Source organism: Mauremys reevesii, linkage group 10 (assembly GCF_016161935.1).
Source record: "Mauremys reevesii isolate NIE-2019 linkage group 10, ASM1616193v1, whole genome shotgun sequence".
Taxonomy (NCBI): domain Eukaryota; kingdom Metazoa; phylum Chordata; order Testudines; family Geoemydidae; genus Mauremys; species Mauremys reevesii.
The window spans coordinates 15,096,161-15,122,470 of NC_052632.1; the positions used below are offsets into that span (position 1 = coordinate 15,096,161).

At 45.6% G+C, this 26,310-nt stretch overlaps 1 protein-coding gene across 6 annotated transcripts; it reads left to right on the top strand.

Annotated features, from left to right (window-relative positions):
- The first annotated feature begins 27 nt into the window (after positions 1–27).
- On the top strand, positions 28–26,141 carry TICRR (TOPBP1 interacting checkpoint and replication regulator). Of its 6 annotated transcripts, none has more exons than XM_039490839.1 (23): positions 28–161; positions 927–1,542; positions 2,220–2,505; positions 3,859–4,097; positions 4,358–4,601; positions 4,919–5,051; positions 6,186–6,349; positions 8,190–8,399; positions 10,120–10,271; positions 11,700–11,800; positions 12,158–12,251; positions 12,409–12,488; positions 13,224–13,466; positions 14,484–14,580; positions 14,815–14,887; positions 15,806–15,952; positions 17,430–17,526; positions 18,094–18,155; positions 19,106–19,264; positions 20,006–20,160; positions 20,544–22,836; positions 24,915–25,025; positions 25,384–26,141. In XM_039490839.1, exons 2-23 carry the CDS (start codon positions 931–933, stop codon positions 25,500–25,502), a joined length of 5,871 nt encoding a protein of 1,956 aa, XP_039346773.1. In that variant the 5' UTR covers positions 28–161; positions 927–930; the 3' UTR covers positions 25,503–26,141. The 6 variants fall into 6 exon arrangements, with proteins under 6 accessions (XP_039346773.1, XP_039346774.1, XP_039346770.1 ...); XM_039490840.1 differs by having other exon boundaries at positions 1,381–1,542; XM_039490836.1 differs by having other exon boundaries at positions 34–161; positions 876–1,542.
- The last annotated feature ends 169 nt before the right edge of the window (positions 26,142–26,310 follow it).

Sequence of the window (26,310 nt, forward strand, 5' to 3'; positions counted from 1 at the left end):
CTCTCTCGGAGGCTGACCCCGGATGTCCGCCAATCGCAGCCAGAATCCCTTGCGGTCGGACCTATCAACGTGGAGTGGAATAGGGACTCCTGAGGAGACTGCGCCGCCCGGGTACTTCCGCCCGGAGCCTATTCAGCAGGAGCCAATCAGAAGCCCGTGAGGTGAGGACAGGGGTCACACAAACATCGCGAGAGGGCGGGGCTTGAGGGGATTCGGCCCAATGGAGAAGCGGGATGAGGGTAACCGGGACCCAATGGGAGCACGGGGAAGATGAGCGCGCGAGCAGTTGGATTGGGGCAAAAGAGGATTGCAATGGCGGTGGTGGCACCTTGAGGGGGGCCCGGGGCTGCCGGGCGGGGGCGGCGAGTACGCGGGGCGACCAGGGTGGAGTCGAGGAGGCCCCTAGGGGAGTCGTTGGCTCTGGGGCTAGGGAGCCCCTCTAGCCATAGGGGGGGGGGCAGCTGAGGGACAACAGCCTGTGTGCGTGGGAGGGAGCAGGGTGTGTGCGTGGGGGGGGGCAGCTGAGGGACAATAGCCTGTGTGCGTGGGAGGGAGCAGGGTGTGTGCGGGGGCAGCTGAGGACAATAGCCTGTGTGCAGGGGTGTGTGCGGGGGCAGCTGAGGGACAATAGCGCAGCTGAGGACAATAGCCTGTGTGCGTGGGGGCAGGGTGTGTGCGGGGGCAGCTGAGGACAATAGCCTGTGTGCGTGGGGGCAGGGTGTGTGCGGGGGCAGCTGAGGGACAATAGCCTGTGTGCGGGGCTAGCTTGGGGAGCAGCAAGGTGCGTGCGTTGGGGGGGGGTAGGGAAGAGCAGGGTGTGAGCGGGGTTGGGGGGTTGCTGCCTGAGGTGCTTTGTGACTGGACTGCTCTTTCAGTGGCAACATGACCTGTTCCCACAATGTGGTTTTTCTACTGGATGTGGCCAGCTCCATGCAGAAGAACCAACTGCAGCTGGGCTGCCTGAGGATTCTCAACTACTTGGGCTGCAGGTTTGGCCTGGCCAAGGTCCGATGGGGTTTCAAGTTCTTTGACTCGCTGGGCGCCCGAGGCAGAGCCTCACGGGTGGGTGATTTCCGTGAGCTTGGGCCCCGCAGCTGGGAAGACTTTGAGGAAGAACTGGAGACCAGGTTTGGGGTGCAGAGCCACAAATCTCACTTACCTGGCCCAGCGCCCAGAGCCACCCTCACCCAGAATGTGCTGAAGGAAACACTACTGGATTACCAGTGGGATCGACCTGAGATCACCTCACCAGCCAAACCGTTCTTGAGAAGCCAGAAGAGCAGGTTGATTGTAGCCCCGGATGAGCCACTTGAGAGCCACATGCCCTCTGAGGGCTTTGTGAATGCCATCTTTCTTTTCTCTCCCTGCCCTCATTCTCAGAGGGAGCTACTGCAGTTTGTATCTGGAAGTGATGTCCATTCCTGCTGTGATTTGCCCTCTTCTCAAGAGGTGGCAGAGAAACTTTTACCCAAGAGAGTCCAGGAGATGATTGCAGGCCAGAAAATTACTCTGTATTGGGTGGACACTGCTGAATGGTCCAAGGTAATGAGAGAGAATGCAGCCCAATGATAGTATACCATCCTCTACCAGTTATCCAACTGCACGGAATGATGTCAGGTGGCTTTATAGTTTAACCTTTTGGTGGGGGGTGACTTTCATTACAAATGAAATGAGTAGAATTAGCTGCTTAATAGCTAATGGGCATCCCTGCTCAGCTGAGGCCCATGACTGGAATGGCAATTACCTTTGTTTAGATTTAGGAACACTGTAAGATGGCAAATTGCGACAAAGTGCTTATTTGTAGGATGCCTCATCCATCGACTTAAGTGGGAGTGTAGGTGCTTTAATAAACAGCCTGCAGGTGCTTAAATAAGTGGGTGCCTAAATTCAGGCATCCAAGCTTGAAAACTGGCCTTACCTTGTTAAATAGGGTTGATAATACCTTCCTTGCAGGGTGCTTGTGAGGATTTGCTAGATAATGATTGTAAAGCACTTGAAGAACCTGCTGTATTGAAGTGCTAAGTATAATTATGCATAAAAGTTAAGGATGCAGGAAGCTAGATTTAAGAAGGAAAAAGACAAATAGGCCATCCCTTGTCCCAGTACCTTCTTAGACATTCTCTTGCAACATTTTCTCTAAAAACATGACAAATTATTTAAATTTCCTGATAATGATAATCTTATTGCCAGTACTAACTTGTTTCCTTGTTTCATTTCAGGTGCTAGACTCTCCAGATCATGCTGGGTACTGGACAATCTTTGAACTGATCCGTCTGGTGGGGGGCATCATTTTGCCATCCGAGACCTTAATTCAGGGTTTGAGTCACCACAGAACAGAGGCAGCCCCTCTCTTTTGTAGAGAGTCCAGCTCTGCTAAGCCACAGTTTGTGCCATGGACCACAATCCTGCCCTTTGCTTCAGCCTTGAACTGCCTGCTCTCTAAGCCTTCTGTATTCCAAGCATCATTTCCGCAGCAGGAAGGAGCATTATTCCTCAGCAAGCATGGTAATGGAAGGGGTGGCTAGGCTATAATTAATAATGGATTCTGTTAGAGACCAGAGCCATGAGGCTTTCCTCTTGCTAAGAGCACATGAAGAGGACTCCAGTTATTTAAGGAGATCTCAAATGATGAAAGTCAAATAGAAAGACAGCACCCTGAACAGACTCATATGTGAGCCAACAAAACTAGGCTTGGAAGGATTAAGTTTTTATGGGTAAATGTCAGTTTCACCATATATACACACAGGGGCGGCTCCAGGCCCCAGCACGCCAAGCGCGTGCTTGGGGCGGCATGCCGCGGGGGGGCGCTCTGCCGGTCGCTGGGAGGATGGCAGGCGGCTCCGGTGGATCTCCCGCAGGCTCGCCTGTGGAGGGTCCGCTGATCCCACGGCTTCGGTGGAGCATCCGCAGGCATGCCTGCGGGAGGTCCACCGGAGCCGCGGTACCGGCGACCGGCAGAGCGCCCCCCGCGGCGGGCCGCCATGCTTGGGGCGGCGAAATTGCTAGAGCCGCCCCTGTATACACATAAACCAAGGAAACAGTATTTCCATCTATAATAATCAAAATTTACAGATGGATGAAGTATGAAAAATGCTTCTTGAGAACTTCTTAGAGTTTGATTCTAGGGTATTTATGGTGTATATTTTGATATGTGATGTTGATGAATTGTATTATCAGTTATAAAGCTTTAACTTTTTGAATCTGTGTCTGCCATTAAATAATTAGTGTCTGACTTCCTCTATTGTTTGACCCCCCCCCATAATTTTCCTCATTGTGAAAACTTAAATTAATAAAAAATTAAAAATGCTCTAAAATAAACTAATATCTGTTGACATTATAAAAAAATACAAATTTAATTCTGCCCAGCCAAAATATAACTGTCAGACTCTGTTGCGCTGTTTCTGAATGAATACAGATAAGTAATGGACAGGAGCCTGATTTGGGACCTTGTGAAGTACCTGTACCTATTGCAGAGCCTTGTGCACATGCATGTGTGTGGGTTCCTGTGTGGAGATCCCCTCTCTTTAATCTGTACCACTTTCCCTTTGCTTTCCATTGGCCAAAGAGAGCTGAATGGGAGACCTCCTTCAAAGCTGATCAGATCAGCTTGCAGGTGTAGCTTTCCAAGGGATATGCAGTGCTTGTTTTTCCCCAACATGAGCTGAGTTTGCTGTTTCTACAGTGCTCTCAGCCCTTGTGTTCAGGACCACAAAAGTTCAGATCTTCCCTCTGGTCCCATAGCATACTTACCACAGAGCCACTGGCTGCCTAATCTATGAGCTTTTTGTACACCTGCTGCTGAGTCTTCTGTTCCTTCACCCATTGTGTGTTTTTTTTTTTTTTCCCCACCTTGAATAGGAGTAGAGAAGCAGTGGAGATGTGCAGTGATTTTGGAGCCCATAGCCATGAACCAGAGACACTTCCAGAGTCCAGTCAGCATCTTCCTGAAAGGCACCCTGACAGACTGGAATTTGGTGAAGGCTGACAGCTTCCTCACTGAGAGCTGGATACTGCAGAGCTCCCAGGCAGGACAATCAGAACAAGACACGTTGTTTCAACAGCTTGTAAGATGGCTAATTACCGAAGAACTACACATGGTAAATGTTCCTTCCTGTACTTAGCTCTCTAGCCAAGAAATAGCAGAAACTCATATTGCAGTGATGAGGGCTATCTTAGTAGTTTGATAAATATTATGATAGCCTGCTCCACAAGCTCATTTTTTGTTCTAAATGTGGAAACTTTTAAAAAAAAAATTCAGTCTCTAACTTAGTTGTGAGCTGCCCCTTCTGCCTTCCGAAGGCTGTTTAGTATGTCTTTGTATTTCTAGATAACCTAGATGTCTTTTCCCTTCATGTAGATTGCTGAAGTGTCTCCATCTGAAGTTTGGTTCCCCCGCACTGGAATTTTATCCCCGCTCTCTGACACTGTTGCCGTCCTTACCCTATTCTGCACTGAAAAGGCTGCTGAAGTTCAGAGATGTCTCCTCCAAGGAGCTGTGACCAAGAGTTCTTCCCAGGACTATGCCTTTCATCTCCCAGAAGTTGTGAGCAGTGTGTTGAGTCAAGTTGATACTTCAATCAGAGATGATCTAGCTAGTTCTGGTAAGTGTGTAGAATGCAAAATGAATCTCCTTTGGTAGTCCCTAGGTCTGAATTCTTAGAGATTGAAAATTGGTGTTCCTAGTGGAGTGTGTCTGGGCGATGAGGCTTGCTCCCTCTGGCTATCTTCCAGGGTCCAAGTTTGCTGGACCCCAGGCTACTGTGGTGGTGGTGGTGAGTGTTGTTGTTGACTGCGCATTTGCTTTACTATGCTTATTGGTAAGGCTCAGTGACATGTGCCAGGTAGTAGAAGGCTTTGAGAGTGCTGAGGCCACTTGAAATTTCCTTAGTTTCATTCTAACTTTTGCCTTTCTGTCCAGAAGAGACTTCAGTCCCAGAGTGGGTCCAGCAAGAACTGTCCCGCACAGATGGCTGGAATCCTGCAGTAGTTGAAGGGTGGTACTCTCTATCGAACATCTGTGGAGCAAGTTCAGATTTAATGGAGTCATTCAGGTAATTCTCTTTGACCTATCCCTGTATATCATTTAGACATTGTTACTTTAGTCCAGGGAATGTCACTTACACTTCTCTAACTAATCTCTAAAACTCTACATAATTATCTAATACTTGCATTGTTTGTTAAATAGGTAGATGTTAGTGTACCTGCTTTACAGAGGAGTAAGAACCAGGGCTAGAATCCAGGAATCCTGACTAGTGCTCCCTTGTTCTAAAAACTAGACCAGCAGTTCTCAAACTGTGGGTCGGGAACCTATTTTAATGGTGTCATCAGGGCTGGTTTAGACTTGCTGGGGCCTGGAGCTGAAACTGAATGAAGCCTGAGCCCCACCGCCCAAGGCCAAAGCTGAAGCCTGAGGGCTTCAGCGCTAGGCGATGGGGCTCAGATTACAGAACCCCTGCCTGGGACTGAAGTGCTTTGGCTTTGCCCTGCCCGTGCCCAAGGTAGCGGGGCTCTGGCAGGTTCAGACTTTGGTTCCCCCTCCTTCCATCATGTAGTAATTTTTGTTGTCAGAGAGGAGTCATGGTTCAATGAAGTTTGAGAACCCCTGAACTAGACCTATGTCCTTTGATGCTGTGATGATAGGTATTTCTAGGACACCAAAATGAGACAGAGATACCGTAGACTTCACCCCTTAAGGTTTAATAAAATCCAGGGCAATACAGTGAAGTCAATTGGCTCATTAAGAAGGACCTTTCTTCCTATTTATGCTTACTGGTGCCCTGTGAATGCTGACTGACTATAGTGAAATCCTCCTAAAGGGCTTGCTGTGTGAAACATGCAAAAATACTTACCGAGGCTCGGGATATGATTAGATGATCTGAAACTGTGTTCTTGGCATTGGTCGGTGACGTGTCTGTTCTAAATTCTTATTTTTTTTCTGAGCGTCACGTGCTTAGCATAAACGAAAAATGTTTTCCTTTTTCTCTGTGCCAGCACACACACTCTAGGCAAGGTTTTGAGAGCAAGCAGTTTGGAGAAAGCGGGGTTCTCTAATAGGTAGTGTGCAGGGGATCAGGCTGAACTTTCCTGAGATGAGGGTGGGTGGGCAACCTGCAGTGGGAGTAAGGAATTCCTCTCATTCCCTGCTTCTGCTGACATTGTTTTTAATTGCTTTGACTTTTGTACAGGCTGCTGCAGGCTGTTTCTGCTACTGAGAAGGAAGAGGCCTCCCAGCCTGAAATGGAGCTGACACACTGTCTGTCTGAGTTCTACCAGAGAAAATCTAGTGAAGCATCTGCCACAGCTGAGCCAAGGGACCACAAAAAAAGACGTATGTCTAGACTAGGATTGTGTGAGTGCTGAGCTTTCCCATCATCCTATGGTCTGCTGCATTTTGCAGCAACATTCTTGTTAACATGAAATTTGAACACCTGACCTTCCCTGAGCAAAGGCACAGTTCTGAGCTGCCTCAGATGGTGGCAGTGTAGCGGGTTTATTAAAGGGCAATGTTATTTATGCATAAAATGAACCCTGAGCCCCAGCTGGAGCCAAGCGAAGCTGTAGTTATTGGCAAAACCATTTTCAATAACCATGCAATATGCAAATCTCTGCACTTTAGTTGCCTATTCCTTCTGGACATCTCATGTATATGCCCACAACTAACATGACATCACATCTTCTCCATTTTGTTCTAATTTAAAAAAATTAAGAAAACATTTTAACCAACTTTCTTCTCATAATATTTAAGCATTAGACATTTCAGTATAATAATTCAGGGATACTTTATGAATGTCTTGGGCTGCTAATCCCCTACATTTTCAGGGGAAGTTTACCTAGCTGGGATATAGTGGTGGAGTTATATAAATAAGAAGCAGCCTCATATTAAAGAAATTGAATTCTTTCTGACATAGGGAAGGATGCTTTAGTCTCTAATGCAGAACTAGGGTTTTTACCCAGTTAAGCAGCTCCACTCTGGTAGCATCTGAATCATATAATCCCTGTATAGCTATTTCTCAGTGACATTTCGGTTAATATGCAGATTTCTATACTCTGTATTATAAACCCTCTGCTCTAATTAGACTCTGTACTCAGGATTTTCAAGCTGCTTGCCTGCAACAAATATACCACTTAATCATCATTCTCTCTTCACTGAAGCAGAAAATCTCTAAAATGTACATTTAAAAATTAGGAGAAAATGCCCAAAAAGCACTGAAATGTGGTTTGCTTTTTAAAATTAAAAAACTGTATCTCCCTGTTTACAAGTCAGTCGGGTGCTTGTCCCCACCGTAACTCATATATATGGATTTATATCGTCTGTCCTTCACTGTTGGTAAACAAAAATGTATTGAAATTATTCAGAAGACATGAGCCTGACTCTTAAGGAGAAAGAGGCTGAGGAGAGGGAGGTAGGAATGACAGAACCTTTAAAGAATTTTTAATTTTTTAAGCCATTTTCCCCTCTCAATTTGAGAGCCCATTTTGAAACAACAAACTGGGGAAACCTTTTGTTAAGCTGGTAAAAATCATGTTCTGAGCTAGAAACAGTTTGGCTTCTAGCCTGGACTTAGTCCAGGATACAACTGTTGTCTTGAAAACAGGAAGCTGAGCTTGCTCTAACGTTCCCCTCCTTGTGTAACATGGTACCCTCATCCTTACTCTAAGATGAAGCTACTTACCCTTGGCTCCTTTTTGAATCACTAGTGGGTTTGCCCCTCTAGTACCATTTCTCTTATAGAAAGCACTGAGCACAGTCCAAAGGCCAGGTGCCCGGAATAACTGTTTGAGAGCAGTGTACCTATACATTATGATTACATTGTGTATGTGTATTGCATACGTTCCAAGATCATAGTGTGGCAAGCTAACTGAAAACAGTTAGCAGTCTCTGTTCCTTCCTAGGTTAACTGGAGATTCACTCTTCAAAAAGGAGGCTGAGCCTAGTGAAACTGTCAGAACCACCTGCCTGAGTTTTTCCCTCATGTTCTGAATTCTTATTGCCCCATCACTGTGCTGAGGGAAGCTAACATTGCTGTATTGAAATTTACATTTTAAACAACCAAAAATTTATTTTAACAATGCAGCATCTGGCCTGTCTTGTGGTGCCAGTGTTCTGTCGGATGGTGTCTTGTGATCACTCTGTCTGAATTCCAACTCCTCTGTGCCTGATGAGAATTTAACCTTTTGTAATCCTGCAGGGGGGGTCCCCCGGACTCCCGTCAGACAGAAGATGAAGACTATGTCCCGCTCCCTGCAGATGTTGAATGTAGCAAGGCTGAATGTAAAGGCTCAAAAGTTTCAGCCAGACGGAGTGCCACCAGCAGCTGGTGAGAAGGTACCCCAGAAGCTGTTACGGAGATCAGATGATAAGCTGGAAGAAAATCGAAGAGTGCTGAAAATCTCCATAGGTACATGTCAGACTGGTTTATCAGCTCTGATGTTTGTGATGGGGCAGAGCAGAGCAATTAGGTAAAGTGCACAGCTAGGCAGCAGGTTCAGGTTTGGGGCACTCTCGAGATTCCATCTCTTCACGGCAGTGGAGGTGAAGATCTTTCCCTCTTGAGGCTTGCTTTTTAGACCTTTATACTGACCTATTGGACTGTATAATTTTGTTAGGATGTGGTTAGTTACTCCTCCAGTTGGAAAATAATTGAAAGCAATGTGAGACTGCATATGGGAAATAAAGATGTCCAAGCATCTAGGTGTAGGTGGAAATATACCCATATTCCTTAGTTATGCCCATGAAATGGGGGGCTTTCTTGTCTTAAGCATTATTCTGAGGCAAGGAAAGGCCCCGTGAAGCTACCTCTGGTGTTGATCTATTCCTGTCCTCCCTCTTGGGATTTTGAGGAGGAATGTGACTGGGTGGCACTGAGGCTAAAGCCCCAGGAGCCCAGGCAGGATTTCATTTTAATCTGATGTGTTGGCATTTGTTTTCATAATTTGGAAGTGAAGGCTCTGCCAGCTACAGTACTATAGTTTTTTACTGCTATTATGTATAGCAGAGGTGGGCAAACTACGGCCCGCGGGCCACATCCAGCCCACAGGACCCTCCTGTCCAGCTCCTGGCCCGGGAGGCTAGCTCCCAGCCCCTCCCCCACTGTTCCCCGCAGCCTCAGCTCACTGCACTGCTGGTACAGTGCTCTGGATGGCAGGACTGTGAGCTCCTGGGGCAGCGCAGCTGCAGAGCCCGGGCTGACCTGGTGCTCTGTGCTGTGCCGTGGCGTGGCTGGCTCCAGCTGGGCAGTGCGGCTTTAGCGCTGCCAGCCACCAGTGCTCCAGGCAGTGCGGTAATGGAGCAGGGAGGGTTGGATAGAGGGCAGGGGAGTTCGGGGTGGTGGTCAGGGGGTGGGGGTGTGGATAGGAGTCGGGGTGGGGGGAATAAGGGGTTGAATGGTGGCAGGGGTTCCGGGGGGGGAGTCAGGAAGGGGGGGGGTTGGATGGGGGGCAGGGGTTCTGGGGGTGATCAGGGGACAGGGAGAAGGGGTGGTTGCATGGGGCAGGGGTCCCGGGGGGGGCATCAGGAAAGAGAGGAGGGGTTGGATGGGGTGGCGGGGGGCAGTCAGGGACAGGGAGCAGGGGATGTGTGGATGGGGCGGGAGGACTGTTGGAGGGTGAGAAGCTGGGCGGGGGGTTGAATAGGGGGCAGGGCCAGGCCATGCCTGGCTGTTTGGGGAGGCACAGGCTCCCCTAACCGGCCCTCCATACAATTTTCAAAACCTGATGTGGCCCTCGGGCCAAAAAGTTTGCCCGTCCCTGATGTTTAGGAATAGTCCTGTGTGCATGTGGGGAGGCTAGCATAGCACCTGCCACTCCAGACAGTAGGTCTTTCAGGGCCTTGCTGCCCCCAGGGCTTGGTGTCTGTCACTAGCATATTAGAGGTAGTCTGGAAGCCTGTTTTGGTCTGAGAAGGACTAAGAGTTTTATCGGTTCACCTGCCTTGGGTCTGAGTTGAGGATTCCTGAGGGACTTCTGTTGTAAATCTTCGGTTGGCCTGGCCATCGTGTTGCAAGAGAACTGCTGTTACAACCTCACTCTGTTACATGGGCCTGGTTATTGGAAAGGACAGCTGTATCTGCCCATTCATTACCTCTTGCTTAGCGTTAGTTTGCTCTGCTTACCTTGCAGATTTCAAAACTGAGGAGGAGATGCTTTCCCATTTAACTGCAAATTACCAAGAGGCTGTGGTTAATGGAGAATTTCTGATGTTTGTGTGTGCACGGAATATGGTCACAGCCATTAAAAGCTTTCTGAAACCAAAAGATGCCAAAGAAAGAGAGGTAGGCAAATCTGTTGACAAATGCATATGCTGAGGCTGTGCTTTCAGTGACACAGGTCTCTCCAGTTATTTCCATGTGTGGATAAAGATCTATGTCTCCAGGCTCTTGAACTCTAGAGATGTGAGTGTTTGGTTAAAATTACATGCCAGAATCACTGCTGAAGTACGAGATTAAAGGAAAAACTCACTAAATTCTAGAATTATTTCATCGTGTATGTGTGTGTGTATATAAATGAGCCAGTTCACGTGCACACACACAAACCTGAGCTTTTCTGCCTGAACTGGCTCATTTATACAAGAATCAGATAGTTATAAGAAATGTACATGGGAGTCGCATCTTACGCGGGGGTTAGGTTCTAAAGTCAGCGCGTAAGGCAAAAATCGTGTATAGTCAAACGCTCATTGAGTGGAATGGCGGGCAGAATCGCCCGCACTACAAGTACAGTATTTAAATTGTTTTTTGTTTTTGTTTTGCCGAGCGCGTATAGTTAAAATCGCGTAAGTTAAATGCGCCTATGATGCAACTCCACTGTACTGCCATGGAGTTCTCTGGAAAATTGTTTGTAAACTAAAAACTGATTTGGTACTGATTCAAAAGAAAATGTATTTAAGTTCATATTTGAAGCAACAGTTGGAGAGTTGTGGGTTCATAAGGTTATTTAGAAACAAAAATTGGTCAGTTCACAAATAATTGAAGGGGGAAGTAGAGTGTGGAAGATACAAAATTCCAAAGTTCTTTTGAGGGTCCTCCAGTCAAAACCAGATCTATGTCTGCACACTTTCCTGCCTCCTAGTGCTTATATTAGCTACATTTTAGTACAGATAAACCCACGTGTGTGGATGAATTGCAATGATATTGAATTGGTTTCCTTTCAGACACCAGATTATTCATAGACACTAGATATGGAAAAGGCCTATTGTGTCACATTTAGTTCTTCCTCTGCCAGAGGCCAGTGCAGGATTGTTTGCCACAAGTGGTGGTTGTTTTTTTTTTAATCTCTTACCACTAAAATATCTGCCACTTCTGTTGGGAAATTATTCTACCGTCTGCTGTTCTCAGCCCGTGGCCCAATCAGCACATAGCTGTGACCCATGTGACTTCCTCAGGGCTATACAGGTTGTGTATATATTTTGTGGCTGAGGCCCACATAACACACACACAGCTGCATATGCAGCCCACAGTGGTAAATAGGATGAGAACCACTGGTCTAACTGATGTGTCTCAGGCAGGTTTTCCTGGTAGTCTAAGTTTTCCTTGCTTATTTTCATCCCATTACTCCTTATTGTACATTCTTGTACTACTTTACTAGCTTCAAGACCTGGATTTTTTTATTGAGTTGTTTTCCATAGTACGGAACAAGTTAGAATGAGAACTTGCTGCATGATGAGTACCTTGGAGCCCCTGTGCTATGTTTCTGTGTATTTGCAGATGGCCTGTCTGGACAGAGTCCGAAGTCATCTCCTGAAGACCAGCAAAACCCTCCGACAACAGTATGATATCAATCCTGACAAGGAAACCAAAGTCAGAGAGTATGAGACACACTATTCTAATTACTGCAACTTAAAAACCACTGCCATTTTGATTAGCTATTTTAAGAGATCATTTTGCAGTACAACTAGAGATGTATTTCTATGGGCAAATCTTCTGGGATAATTTCTGTATCAAAGTGAGTGAATATCCACTGCAGTGAAAGCTTTACTACAGCAAGATACTACAGTGTTTGAGAGCATGTCACTCCTTTTAAGGAAAGAAAACTAACCAAATGAATTTTGTATTAATAACCTCCTCCTCCCCCACCAACCTTTGAAAGCTCAAGTCAGTGAGCAGTAACATGAATGTGACTGACTAGAAAGAGTGGTAATAAATTACTTACTGTTTCTGTGTAGGTGTCAGCTTCAGGTATTTCTGCGCCTTGAGATGTGTCTGCAGTGTCCCTCGCTACAGAGCAGCACAGATGAAATGGAGCAACTGGTGGAGGAGGCAAGTAAATAGGGCTGGGCTGGACTTCTAGATGGGAATGGAAATGTTGACCTGGAACATGTAGCTTTCCCATCCCAATTTTCTTTGCTCACACCATAAGGCTGGTCTTGGAGTGTTTGATCTGTGACACTTCTCCCCATCTGATCTTCTCTTACAGATGACCGATATGCTGCGTATTTTGTGTCTCACTGAAGACCCAGGGTACCTTACAAAGTTTCTTGAGGAAATCTTAGTATCGTAAGTGCTTTATGGTGATGATTAAATATTAAATGTTATCACTGGAATATAGGCTTGGTTAGGTACCTGTCATAGGTAAATGGCAAACTTTTTAGCACGGATTTCAGGTAGCTTTGTAAAACTGTCATGAAAATGTACTAGCTCAGATGCAATCCACTTGCCATACTTTATCCTGATTTGTTAAAGAAAAGATACGTGATATTTTACTTGCCCATCAAAAACGGCTTCTTGCCTAGGGCGAGTAGAATTTTAAGTCATGGTAAAGGCACAGGTACAAAAGTTGGAAGTGAAAACTCACAGGGGTGGATTTTGTGGCTTTTGCTACCTATTGTGTGTTTTACATGTATTTAGGTTTGGAAGGGTTAAATTATTTTTTCCCCAGTGAATGCTGATTTCACCATAGGCACACAAATTGATGAGAAATATTTACATGGATGCTAACTGAAATTTACAGATAGACAAAGCAATAAAAAGACTGCTTGAGAACTTATTAAAATTTGATTTAAGGCCATTTTGACAAGCTGCAGTTCAGCAGTTATAAAGCTTTAATTTTTTGAATCTTAGTACCGGTCGTTAAATAATTGTCTGACCGTCCCATAATTTCCCCCATTGTGAAAATTTAAATAGATTAAAATAAAATGCTTAAAAATAAACATTGATATCTGTCAAAAGTAAAAATTAAAAATTGAATTCTGCCAAGCTTACCTATATTGTATATCTGGTGGTACCTTCTAGATATATGGACTCCATACCGAAGACCCTTGGGGGTCTTTACTACTGTCTGGGTACGCAGATTCCTCCAAAGTTGGCATCTGTTCTGCCTGCTGACTTCTTCAGTGATGACTCTATGACTCTGGATAGCAGATCTCCAACTCTTCCTCTATCTGTGACATCAGTCCCAGCCCACAGCACAGCTTCCCTAAGCACTGAGACGCATCAGTTGGAGGAGCTGCGCACCAGATCTGCCAAAAAGAGGAGGTGGTATTTCCTAAGGGGGAGGGTTTTATTTTGTTCACAGCCCTGTGACTGAGTAGCTATCTAATCTATAGTCCCCGTCATGGTGAGCTCGGTTGCTGGATAACTAACCAGGGCTGATCTTGGTAAGTATCTAATGGATTAGTTCAGGCTATTTAGGCCCTCAGTCCATTAAATTACATTAAAAGCTGTGCCATGCTTCTGGGAATATGGTGGTTTTGTCCATGGAAATGGAACTGTGCTGTGATGGGCTTGTAAGAGAGAATTGTGGCTTGGGCCTTTGACATAAATTAAACCCAGAAGACACATTAGGTAAAAATGTGTCAAACTACTTTCTTTAAAACTAGCATTAGTCATTAATCCAGATATAAACAACTTAATCATGCTCCATGGGAACAATCATGGCCTATTGTGTAAATTGATTAGCCAGGTAAATGAGCTGGAATCCTGCCTTTGTGATCTGTTGCCCAATTTCTCTTCTGGGAGGGGTTCCATACCCAAGGTTGGTGTGTTTGTTTATTTTTTAAAAGAAATCAAATCACCACCAGATTTCTTAGTTAGACTACAATGGAGTTAAATGAAACCCACACAAGCAAGGAATTTGCAGTCTAACTCCATGTGTGCTAAATGTTTTGCACACTCTGGGATATCCTGCAATTTTAATAGTGTCACAGATCTGTACAGATACCAAGTCCATAAGTGCGTTCTGTGGAGGAATCACACTGTGCAATATATTTCTTTGGGAACCTGAGGAGTTAAAGACAAGACTGGATTACTTGTTGCAGTGGCTGAGCCGAGGTGATTGGGTGTTTTGATTAAAAAACTCTAAGGCTCCTTGCAGTATAGATAAGGTCCTGTCCCAAAGAGCTTGCGGTCCTAATACAGATGGAGTCTGTAATATGACCTGCCTGCCTCACTAGAAACAAACTCAAGTTATGGTCCATATAAGAACCGATATCAGTAGAACTGGTACTTACATTTGTCCTTATTGTATCTTCGTTTCTTGTATCCTTTCTAAAGGAATAATGCATTAGCCAGACACAGGAGCATGACAGAAGCATCGCAGAATTTACGCCAGATTGAAATTCCCCAAATACCCAAGAATCCCATTAGAAAGGTAAAGCTTTCCTAGGGGATTGGGTGTGAGTATCTGCTGCAATGGTGAAGCAGCATTGTGATACCACATGTGGGTGCATGTGTTCTTTGCCTATTAAGTGCCTTGTATCAGCTGCACAAGGCCAAAATCATTCTGAGGCAGAATTTTTTGAGAACTGAAACTCTTGTCTAAATGTTTCATACTTATGATTGAGTATAAACTAGCAGTTTAACACTTATTACGTTTTCATTTCAGGAAAACTCTCACTGTTACTTTGCCACTGAGAGAGCCCAACAGCTGCTGCCCCTGCAGAAGGAGGCAGTGCAAGGTATGACGACTTTCTTCTCCATAGAAAGCTGATTGGTTCCCCACACGGCTGATTTCATTGTACATTGTAGTGAGCCAGGAGTGTTCCACTAATAGAGACAGGAAATCTGCAGGAAATGTTCCCGCAGTCTGTGGAAACTTTGGGGAAAACTGTCAGCATTCATGAGTGAATTCACTCAACACGCTGATAGGCCGTTGAGTAAGTTGCTGAATAATTTTATAAAAAGTGACTAATTTCAATCCGTTTAGCCTCAAAAAACATACAAAATGTCAGTCTCCCTTGATCTTCCGATTTCCTTAGATCTTCTGTCCTCATGTCCTGCACAGAGGATCACAAAGATATTTGATAGAACAACCATTGGGCTTTAGTCACCACCCCATAGAGATGAAGGGGGCAGTTCATACTCCATTCTTCTCAAAGCTCTCATAAGTGTCGTGTTCGGGGGGTATCTTTGCAACTAGAAACTTGGTAATGTCTGTTTCAAAATTCAAGTGTTCTATAAAATGTAAGGTAACAAACCCCACGACCACCTGTGCTGCAGCTCAGATTCTCTTTGGTGGATATTTCCCATGGTCCTAATCGTGATCCTTTCGGTGCTTTGAACTCAATCTACCTTCTTTCTCCTTCTTGGGGTTTCCTTGACTGTAACCTATAGAAAAGGCTAAGTAGCTGACAAGTGTAAATAAAAAGGAATCCTCATAAGAGAACTCCAGGGTGGGTTTGGGGAAGGGCATGGATAGTGACTGTTTTCACCAGTACAAACTACCTCTTCAGTTATTTGGCTTTTTCACACCTTTGAAAAGTTATTTGCTTTTATCAGTGTTGGGTCTGTTTACTTTCTTCCTAGCTCCAGTGCCCCATGAAAGAATTACCTTTGTGGTATAGCTACTCACTTTTTGTCCTTTCTCGTGCTTTCAGAGGTGACAAAGGTGCGACGGAACCTCTTCAATGAAGAGATGCTTTCTCCATCAAAAAGGTCCCTGAAGAAGATGCCTCGAAGCCAGTCAGTATCGGCTGTGGAAGGCCTGAGACACAAACGCAACTGCTCTGATGAGGATGGTAGAGGTGGGATATGAGCTTACGCAATTGCCTATGTCTGGGATCTGCAAGAGAAACTTGCATTTACTTCCCCCTGATCCCCTAACCAAAAAAAATAAAAAGAAAAGAAAATTCTGGCATCTCTTGTTACCAGTAAAATGAATTTGCTTTCTGTTATGAAGGAGATGATATTTTCAGCTCAATGCTGCAGTATTTGGGTTGCAAATGGTGCAGGGTAATATTTAAATCCAAACCTGTTTTCATCTGTAAGTTAAAATATTTTCTCACAAAGAAAGAAACTGTTAATCAGTTAAGATTGCTTGAAGTGAACACCTACCCACACAAACCCTTACATGCAGTGTTTCCCAAACTTGGGACGCCGCTTGTGTAGGGAAAGCCCCTGCTGGGCCGGGCCTGTTTGTTTACCTGCTGCGTCCACGGGTTGGGTCGATCGCGGCTCCCACTGGCTGCGGTTCGCTGCTCCAGGCCAACGGGAACTGCAGGAAGCGGCGCGGGCCCAGGGACGTACTGGCCACTGCTTCCAGCAGCTCCCATTGGCCTGGAGCAGCAAACCAGTGGGAGCTGCGATCAGCCGAACCTGCTGACGTGGCAGGTAAACAAACTGGCCCAGCCTGCCAGGGGCTTTCCCTACACAAGTGGTGTCCCAAGTTTGGGAAACTGCTTACATGGATGTTTCCTTTAAGAGTTGCTTTAGTGTACCTTAACACTCAGACATCACATTCAACTTTCACTGACTTCACGCCTCTATAAAAGAGATGGAATCTGTGCAAATAACTGACCGTCCTGTCTTGAAGGCAGATTTGAAATCTTTTTTCATGTGTCTGGCTGCTGTGGCACAAGAAAAATGGGAGATGGCTGAATCCTTATGCAGACAGTTAAAATGTGGATGTCTGTGAGGGTACTGTGCATGCATCTGTCACTAAACTCAATTCAATAGATAGCAGGGCTAGCCCCTGAAGTCCAACATATCTGTATTTCTATACTATTAAGTCCCTTAATTATACAACTAAAGTTAAGCACAAACCAGACTCCTTTTACATTAATGCTACCTATTTATAGCATTATAGGTGTACTCGGTGCATCACAGATCTATGGGAAGACAAGGTTCCTGCCCCAAACAGCTAACAACTTAAGTAGTTATTGGAGCTATTTGCAAGATAAGGACTTAAATTAGGTCTAATAAACAAGGGAACAAAGGGATATAACATAAAAGTTATGTGAATGGACTGTCTGCCCTGCAAGTTGCAAGATTTTATATACAAAATTCACCTTTAACTGTAAAATTTATATTGTATGTGAAGTGAGCCATGAGAGCAGCGTGGCTGTTGTTTTGATGGTTCAAACTGAAGTGTACAATTGCCCACCTGCCTGAATAGAGACTAAATAATATGTAGATGTGATCTGTAAGTCTCTAAAATCTTCACACTGCTCACTCAATCCTATCCAAGCCACCTCAGGCTGGTTTTAAATGTCTGATCATCAGTTTCAGATCATCGCAAGCTACTGACCAAGAGAGTCTCAGAGACACCGCTGCACAAACAGATCTCCAGGAGGCTGCTTCATAAACAGATCAAAGGCCGGTGAGTGAATGGTATTGGGTAGTTCTGAAATGTTTTTAACCAAGTGCTGAGTGGCCAGGATGTGGACTGCAGACCAAACAAGTACTATGGAATTTAGCATTGTGGATACAAGAAGACAACTTGTGGAGACTACAGGTCCCACAATTTAAGTGAGGACAACCACCACTTGCTTCATCATGCATATTAAGTGCATCTCTCATGCTTGCATCAAGTTGCCATTGTGCCCCTCAGGCAAAGTTGGGTTCCACTTTTTAGGGTTCCCCTACAAAGGCCGGTTTGGTGGTGGTTTATACAGAGAGTTACTAATGAGAACCAGGGAAAATCTCAGCTGAAGTTGGGCCTGTTCTCCTGTCTGTGCCACAGCTGGAAGGACATCCTGTGGCCAGACTGATCTCTTGATGGGAGGCAATGCCTACTAATCATACGTTGAGACTACCTTGCAACTTGTTGATGTGGCCTTGTTAGCAAATGGTGCTCTCTGCAGCTCTGAAAAACAAATGTTTAGTATACTCACAAACCAGGCATGGTGTTATGGGGAGTCTGAAACATTTTCACTGTTTCTCCAAGGTGTTCTGATCCTGGCTCTGACATCAGTATTGTGGAAGAATCTCCAGAGAAAGCCATGAGTGGTAGGTATAAATTTAATACAGACTGATCACTTTTCCTTTTTTACCTTGCTGCAGTTCATACTAAGATAGCACACTTTAGTCTGGATGATCCCCAAGGACCCTAAACTACAATATATAAAGAACATTGCAACCACCCCTGGAGTGGAAGGCAACAGTGAACTATACAGAGCTTTTAAGAAAGAATGAGAACTTTAGGGAGGCAGAACATAATTCTCCAAACTGGCCATATCACAACTATGAACATCTCAACTTTTGCCAGGAATGCTTTGGGATTGTTGGACCTCTGAAGCGGTATTTAAAAGACAGTACCTCCTAGCCTTGTGCTGGGACTTCCTCATTTCTCTCCTCTAATATACTACAGCATAATGTTTGAGGTTCTACACAGTGTTAGGTGACCACGTGGTACTGGTTGCACAGTCTTGCCCCCAGCTAAGGAACAGAACAGCAAGCTGGTTTTGGGGTGAGATGAAATGAAGAGCAAAAACCAACAGTGGGATTAACTAGTCCAAAGACAAAACTCTTATTATCCAAAGAAGCCAAAACCACGTTTTCCTAATATTACTTTTCTATATAAACAACTGTTGTAGTTGCCACAGGATGTTGAATGATTATGAATGGGAGGAGACGTGGCCATGAGGCACCTCTTTAGATGGGGTGGGTGGGGTCTTTGCTATGAAGAAGTTTGGACTGGAAGGAAGCACATGTTTTAGTATTAGAAGTCCCCACTGAAGTTGGAGTTGGGTTTCCTTTTAACCCTTTTCATCTTCTGATTTTGTCAAATGTTCCACAAACTAGCCCCTTCCCTGCATGAGACAGGGTTAGTGAACAAATCATTGTTGGACAGCTCCAGAGCCTTTCCAGAGGCACTTGTCTGCCAGCTGTAGCTTCCTTTTGGAAGTGGTGTGTGTTTTGAGAGAGAAGGCCCTGATAGTATTACTCTTGACTTCCAGAAGTGGGTTTAAGAAGAAGTCCGCGCATCAAACAGCTGTCGCTGAATAGGACAAACTCAGGCTCTTTCTACTCCACCGCACAGCCCAGCTCACGGAATATGCAACGAGTACACTGGGTACAGCGAGAAGTGACGACATGTGTTAAGCAGGACATAACAGGTACTGGGATTGGCGATCACACTTACCTGGCATTAACTGCCATAGGTAATCTAGCTGCCAGATTCTGGTGCAGAAGCATTTGCTGATTGGCACTACAGACAGAACTCTTAAGGGTTCTGAGGCATCTGTTGTGGCAAGAACTGCCAGATGGCATCCATTATAGCCAGCAGACTCTAGCATTTTTGTAATGGGAATGTCTGTGTTAGGAACCACTGTAGTTCCAGTCTCCTATGAGAAAAGGAAGGTGTTATTACTCAGCCAGCCAGGAAACAATCAGACCCAAACCAATAAACCGCCTTACCCATTAAACGTAACATAACCCTGTCAAGTAGCAGGAGTCCTAAAGCTGCTGCCAAACCTAGGTCTTCTATGTTGGAGCGTAATGCAGTGCTTGATGGATTTTTCCTGATTTCCTTCTTCAGAAGGATTATAACTGATTCCACTGAGAAGTTCAGGACTTAGTCGTGCCATTCATCCTAACAGCTTTGTCCTTGAGGACTTTTTCCATATATGTGTGTTCATCTATTAGTAACAGCTGTTTAGTGTTACTGTTTTCTGTACTATCCCAGGAAAATAACTAATACTTTGCTCAGGATGTGAAACTTTGGGTAGCCAGCAAAGAGTAAATGGCGCCAATACAGTAGCCCTTTAATTGTCTCTGACCATCTGGGTGCTAGGAACAACTGTGTCAATCCCATGTCAATGCTTGGTGCCAATCTAACTGCACTTTGCTTTTTGAAGGCATTCCACCATATCCTGATAACCCAACTATCCAGTCTCCCAAGAGGCTTCTCTTTGGAGCAGTTCTTGAAGGGAGCAGCCCTAAAGTGAAGGAGTCACTTGGAACAAGGAAAACAAGAAACAGCTCAGACTTGGAGGAACCAGTTGCCTATCAGGTAAAACACCTTCCCACATTCTCCCCCTCCGCTTGTATGTACTTAGAGAGACAAGGTGGGTGAGGAAATATCTTTTACTGGGCCAGCTTCCCTTTGGTGAGAGAGAACACAGTGTGGCTCGAAAGCTTGTCTCACTCACCAACAGAAGAGATTGCCTCACGCATCTTGTCTCTCTAATAGCCTGGGACCGACATGGCTACAACTACACTGCATACACGTACTTAGTCAGACTTGTGCGTCTTTAAATAGCTATTTCTGTTTGTGTGTGACTTAAATTGTGTGGCTCTACTCAAACAGCTTCTATGCTTTTATCGCCAGAAATGAGTGTTAATACCACTATGTAATGGCAGCTTAAGTATGTTCTGTTCTTACTCTTTCCTCAGACTCCCCAGAAGCCCCTGAGCTCTGCCAGTAGAATGCCAAGGAAATCCCCTTGTACTCCACACAGAACACCAAAAACATTGGAAAAGACCCCTGGCAAAAGTCCAGCTGCTAAGCAGACTGCGGCTAAATGTTTAGGAAGGTACTTCTCTCCTTCCAGACAGGAGAAGCCACCACCTGAGCCTAATGAAAGGAAGAGGGAGCGTTTAGCACAAGTAACTCATCAGAAGGACTCTTCTCCAGTGAGATTTCCCTCCTCTTACAAGGAAGTGGGGTTACAGACTCCAGAAAAGCAGGCTGGGAATGAAGTGCTTGATGATGTTTTTGGGTCACCTCTAAAAGATTCCAGTCCAGCAACTGCTTCATATACAGCAACACAATTGCTTTGTACTACCAAGGAAAAATCTTTCACAGACCCACAAACTCAAAGACGCTCCTTGAGATCCTCCCAGAAAACAGCATCTCCAGCTTCTATTCGTAGGCAGACCCTCTGCATGGAGATTCAGAGAAATCCACAGCCAAATTTCCATTTAGAGTCAGTGTCTCAGCCAATGGAAGCAACTCCCAGGAAGGTCAGATGTGTGGCTCCAAAATCTTTGAGTCCAGTGAGTATAGTGGCTGCTGCTTTATCTCCAGAAGCCCAAGCCACTTTGAGAACAGCGTCTTCATTTAATTCTCCTTTTGAATCTTCCATAAAGACTCTGTCCGTAGATTCGCCTCCTCACAGTAAAACAAGAGAACTTGACCGGGAGTCTAATGCACCTAAAAAACCTCCTTTGAAATCTCAAAACATCGCAGGCACATCCCCAAGGAAAGCCCTAAGGTCTCCTATCTGCCTATCTGAGCACACCAAACCTGGAGAAGAAAATCCTGCTCTTTCACTCTCGAAGTCTGCTAGAAATAGGCAGAAACATCATAGTAATGGTAACACAAGGCTTCCTGCACAAAGCTCTCTGATTCATGAGCCCAAGGCTTCTGAAAGTGTCCACATGTTAGAGAGAAGTGAACTAGTGAGTATAGATGCTCAGGGCTCCTGCCCAAGAAAGGACCAGAGTTTGGAAAAGCAACTGTCTCCTGAGCTTTCTGCTAAAGGACATGTGCGGATCTCAGATGTTGTGAGTGAGCGTGAGCACTTAAATTCCTCTTCCTTAGGCAGCAGAAAGAGTGATGCCTCAGAAGCTAGAGTTTTGCCATCAGAAGAGCCTGAAGAGTCGAAGACTCTTACTGTTAAGAAACCCTCCAGATCTGACGTTCTGAATGCTTTGCCTGCTACCTCAAAGTCTGCCTCTCCTGCCTATTCATTGCGCTGCACCCCAGACAGAATGCAGCGGGAGGCTGCAGCACGACTAGGGAATCCTGAACTTCCAGCAAAGTTTTCTACTCCTAAAAGTCATTATAAGTTGGCCTCTGCTAGTCCACCAACTTATGAGGTTGAACTTGAGATGCAAGCTTCCGGCCTGCCTAAGCTTCGCATTAAGAAGGTTGGTTCTGGCTCAGCCATGGAAGTACAGTCACAACTGAAGACCGGCAAACCCAGTGGAGAGGAAAGTCCCTTTAGTGAACTTGCTGTGGCCTGGTGTGGTAGACACCCAGGAAAACTAGCAGCTGCCTGTGTTTCACCGTCCTGCTTTCGCTCTTCCCATAGCACGCCTGGGAAGGGTGGAGGGCAGACCTACATTTGCCAGTCATACACCCCAACTAGCTGTGCCTCTACCACCACCTCCCCATCTCATGTGGATGCTGGAGTTCCCTGGACACCGTCTCCAAAGCACAAAGGGAAGACTACCCCTGATGCCATCAAGGACTGGCCACGAAGAAAAAAAGCAGCAAACAGCAATGCCAATGGTGGATGTGGTCGATGTGAGAAGCATGCAGAATGTACAGGGAATGTGTCAGCAAGTGAAGAAGGAGGAACAATTTCTGACCAGTGCAGCAGCAGCAAAGCTCTGCTGCTGGCTGACTTTGAACTGGAAGGGGTTTACAGGCTTCAGGACCAGTCACCCCCCAGTGACACTGAGCCCAGAGCTGATGAGGGTGCTTCCACAGGGACTTTTGGCCTGAAATCCAGGAAGCGGACCTTTGACCTCCTGTCTCCAGAGGAGGAAACCAAATGGGAGGCTAAGAGGTCTTGCACAGCTAGAGACTACCTGGATCTGGTCAGCTCTTCCACAGATGAGAGTAGCACAAGCAAAAGGAGGATATCCACAATGCCTCCTTGTAGAACCACCGTGTCTTCAAACAGAACTCCTGGGCAACAAAGTTCCATAGGGGATGACGATGTCTTCAGTGTTTCAGGTAATCAATTGTCAAGTGTCACCCTACTGAAATTCAGAGATGCCAAATTTGGAGGAGCTGTGAAAACAGAATACAGAGGGGACTAGAAACATAGGCAGGAAACAAAGTGAGATGCAGCTGGGAACATGCAGCTAATACATCAGAAGAAATTTGAAAGGCAGAGCCATTGGAATGAGGAAGGGTGAAAATGGATAGCAAATGACATGAGTCATAATGCCATATTGCAGCTAAAAAGGCCAGTGCTGATTGGGATATATATGCAGTCATGTCGTGGACTGGGTAGGTAGCTCTGCAGCATCAGAATATTTGCCTCTGTTGTGGGAAACTCTAACAGAATATTGACAAATTGGAGAGAGATCAGAGAAAAGGATAAACTGACTGGCAGCTGGAGGCTCTTACAGGGAGGGATTAAGGGCTAAAATGATTGTGGAGTCACATCCCTGTCCCTATCCTTAACATAGTGAAAGGGTATTAAAACCCAGGATAGGAGAGTTGTAATTTGGGGTGGTAGCAATGTGGTATAACTAGGAGTAATGGAGTGGGGAGGAATGTAAGCTGCATATGACTGGGGAATCTCCCTGACATACGTATTAGACTGGGGTGTAATAGCTTCAGACCTTGGACACTTTAAATTAAATTGAGCAATATATTAGCCACCTGGAAGAATGCTGCATTGGTTCATGGGATACAGAGAATGATTCTACGCTTCTCACCCCTAGGCTTGCCTGCTCTGGTACCAACAGCTTTATTTATTACCACTCACCCCTTTTCCGCATTATGCATTTCGCTCTTTAAACTCTCTTTTTAAGAGGTTGGTTTTTTTTCTGAAGTAGGCACATGCAAGAACGTATTAATTGTACATGCAGGCATCACAACTGCGTGCAGATGGCCATGTCGACAACTGGCCCTGGGCACTCAGTTTATTTTCAGATGCAGTCATGGCAACTGCACTCTCAAATAAGACATGCAGTTATATGCACATGTCCTTGCCTGTGGTAACACCAAGTCAGCAACAGACTTGGAAGTTACAACTAATTTTATTACAGGGGTTGGCAGTCAGTCGGCATTGTAAGCAAGGCCCCATGGATTTCATGTCCTTGGAATCCATCCCTTGTTCCACAACTTAAGATGTGGTGTGTTTTTGTTTGTTTGTTAAAAGAATTGTTTCTATTCCTTATGGTTGCAAAGAGCCCCTTACCTGTGATGCTAGTGTAACTGATGCAGTGTCCGAGTCTGCAGACAGCCTGAAACAATAAGCTCTACAAGTTACAAACTGATAATTCTTCCTGGGTATTCTGTTACCTCGAAAGCTTAGTTAGTGCTTAAGGGAAAAGGGAAGTGTTGCTTACTCCTTCACATAAGAACCAGGGGTCACCCAGTGAAAATAGGCAGCAGTTGTAAAACAAACATAAGGAAGTACTTTTTCACACAATGCACAGAGCTCCTGTGGAACTCGTTGGCAGGGATATTGTGAAAGCCAAAAGTATATTCTGGGTTCAAAAGAAAGATAAGTCCATGGAGTGAAGGTCCATCATTGGCCATTAGCCAAGATGGTCAGGGACACAACTGCATGCTCTGGGTGTCCCTAAACCTCTGAAGGTCCATCATTGGCCATTAGCCAAGATGGTCAGGGACACAACTGCATGCTCTGGGTGTCCCTAAACCTCTGACTACCAGAAGCTGGGACTGGATGATGGGGATAGATCATGTGATAATTGCCCTGTTCTGTTCAATCCCTCTGAAGCATCTGGCACTGGCCTGACAGAAGACAGGATACTGGATTAGATGAGCTATTGGTCTGACCCATTATGGTTGTTCTTGTATTCTCTGCTGATCACTTTAGTAAAATCATTTGCATGTGCCTATCCCAAATTGGCTCCTGCTCCTTCCTAAACTTCTCACTTTCCCCTGACAACCTCAGAACAGCAGTTGTTGAAGAAATAGTCAAGAGCTGGCTTTTACTCTGCCCTGACTTGAAAATTTCCATTGTGCTGCAGTAACCAGGGGCCTTGGCTACTTCCCAGAGGGCAGGACTTGGTGGGAATGCTGCAGTTTCACATCTCATTGTGCTTTTCCAGGTTCAACTCCACCACTGAAGGGCACCCTCTCCGCTAGTGGTCTTCGAGCACTGACCCAGTCCCCGCTGCTCTACCAGGGACAAACACCGTCTCGGAAGAAGAGTGCCAAAGGTAACTGGTTACCTGTCATTTCATAAAGCCTTGCACTCAAATAGATTGTAGACCTGTGACCTGCCTGTGGTTAAGTGAGGTGGAAAGAGCACAGGCTCTGTACCCAGAAAGGGGGGTGTGGGGAAAGGCTGGAGGATTTGCTGTGTCTGTGCCCAGCAGGCTTCTGTTGCCAAGAAGTTTAGCCTTAGAACACACAGGTAAAACGGAGCTACATTTGCTTGGGATGGTGGGGAAGTAGCTTAGGGCTAAAATGACTTAAAAATGAAATGGCATTTACTGGTACTGGGTTTCCTGAGACGGGTGCTGAGCTGTAAACCTGAAAGGGTAGATTTTCACTAACCCTTTCTGCCCTCTCCAGAAGATGAGCTGGACGTCTTTCACAGCATTACAGACCAAGAAGTGTCTCCGTTCTCCAACACAGGCTCCCGGAGGCGGCCCCTTAGCAGGACTTATTCACGGAAGAAGCTACTCAGCTGAACTCTGCAGCCAGAGAAAGAGTACTTGAATAACGATACACAGGCGCTCTCGCCCACTGTGTAGTACATGCTGCTGTCCCTGAGAGCGCGAGCTTGCTTTTTTTGAACAAATGGGGGGCTCATTGCTATTGGGAGTTGTCTGTAGTCAGTGTGCGGGAATCCCCATTTCCACACCTGTGGGGTTTAATGAGGAATCAAGTGTTTGAATCAGCCCTACAAGCTCCTCCTTCCATTGGGCTGGGAAGAGGCAGTGGGAATAGGGAGGGCCGCTTAGGGTTCACTAGAAAGTTTAACTTCCTCGAGATGTATCTCCATCTATTCTAATCCTGGTTCTGTCTTATGGGTGTTCCCCTGCTGGGGTTTGTGTGCCACAGTCAGTCCGACCCGGTGAAGAGAATGGTCACTATTTTAGCGTTCTTTTGTAAAAATAAACTAATCTGAACGGCTACTCTGTGCTGTGTTAGGAATTGTGGACCTGGCTCTGGGAGCTTGAAGGGCTGTTGGAGGAGCTAGTGAAGTCCTCTAAGCCTGAGCAGCATGGGGGGAAATATACTGTGTATTGCTCTTCCATCACATGCACTTCCTCACCATGATTCTAGTCTAATCCCGGCTGAGAGCTTTCTCCTCTCCCAAATTTACAAGGGGTGGGCTGGCCATAACCATACGACAGCTGTATTCTCTGAGCAACTATCCCTTTGAGAGGGCTACTTCAGGGGAACACGTGAGATTACAGTTCAGACCATGCTACTACTCTTTCTCGTAACTGACCGCGTGCGTAAATCTCCCTGCACTGAAAAGCAAGGTGGCTA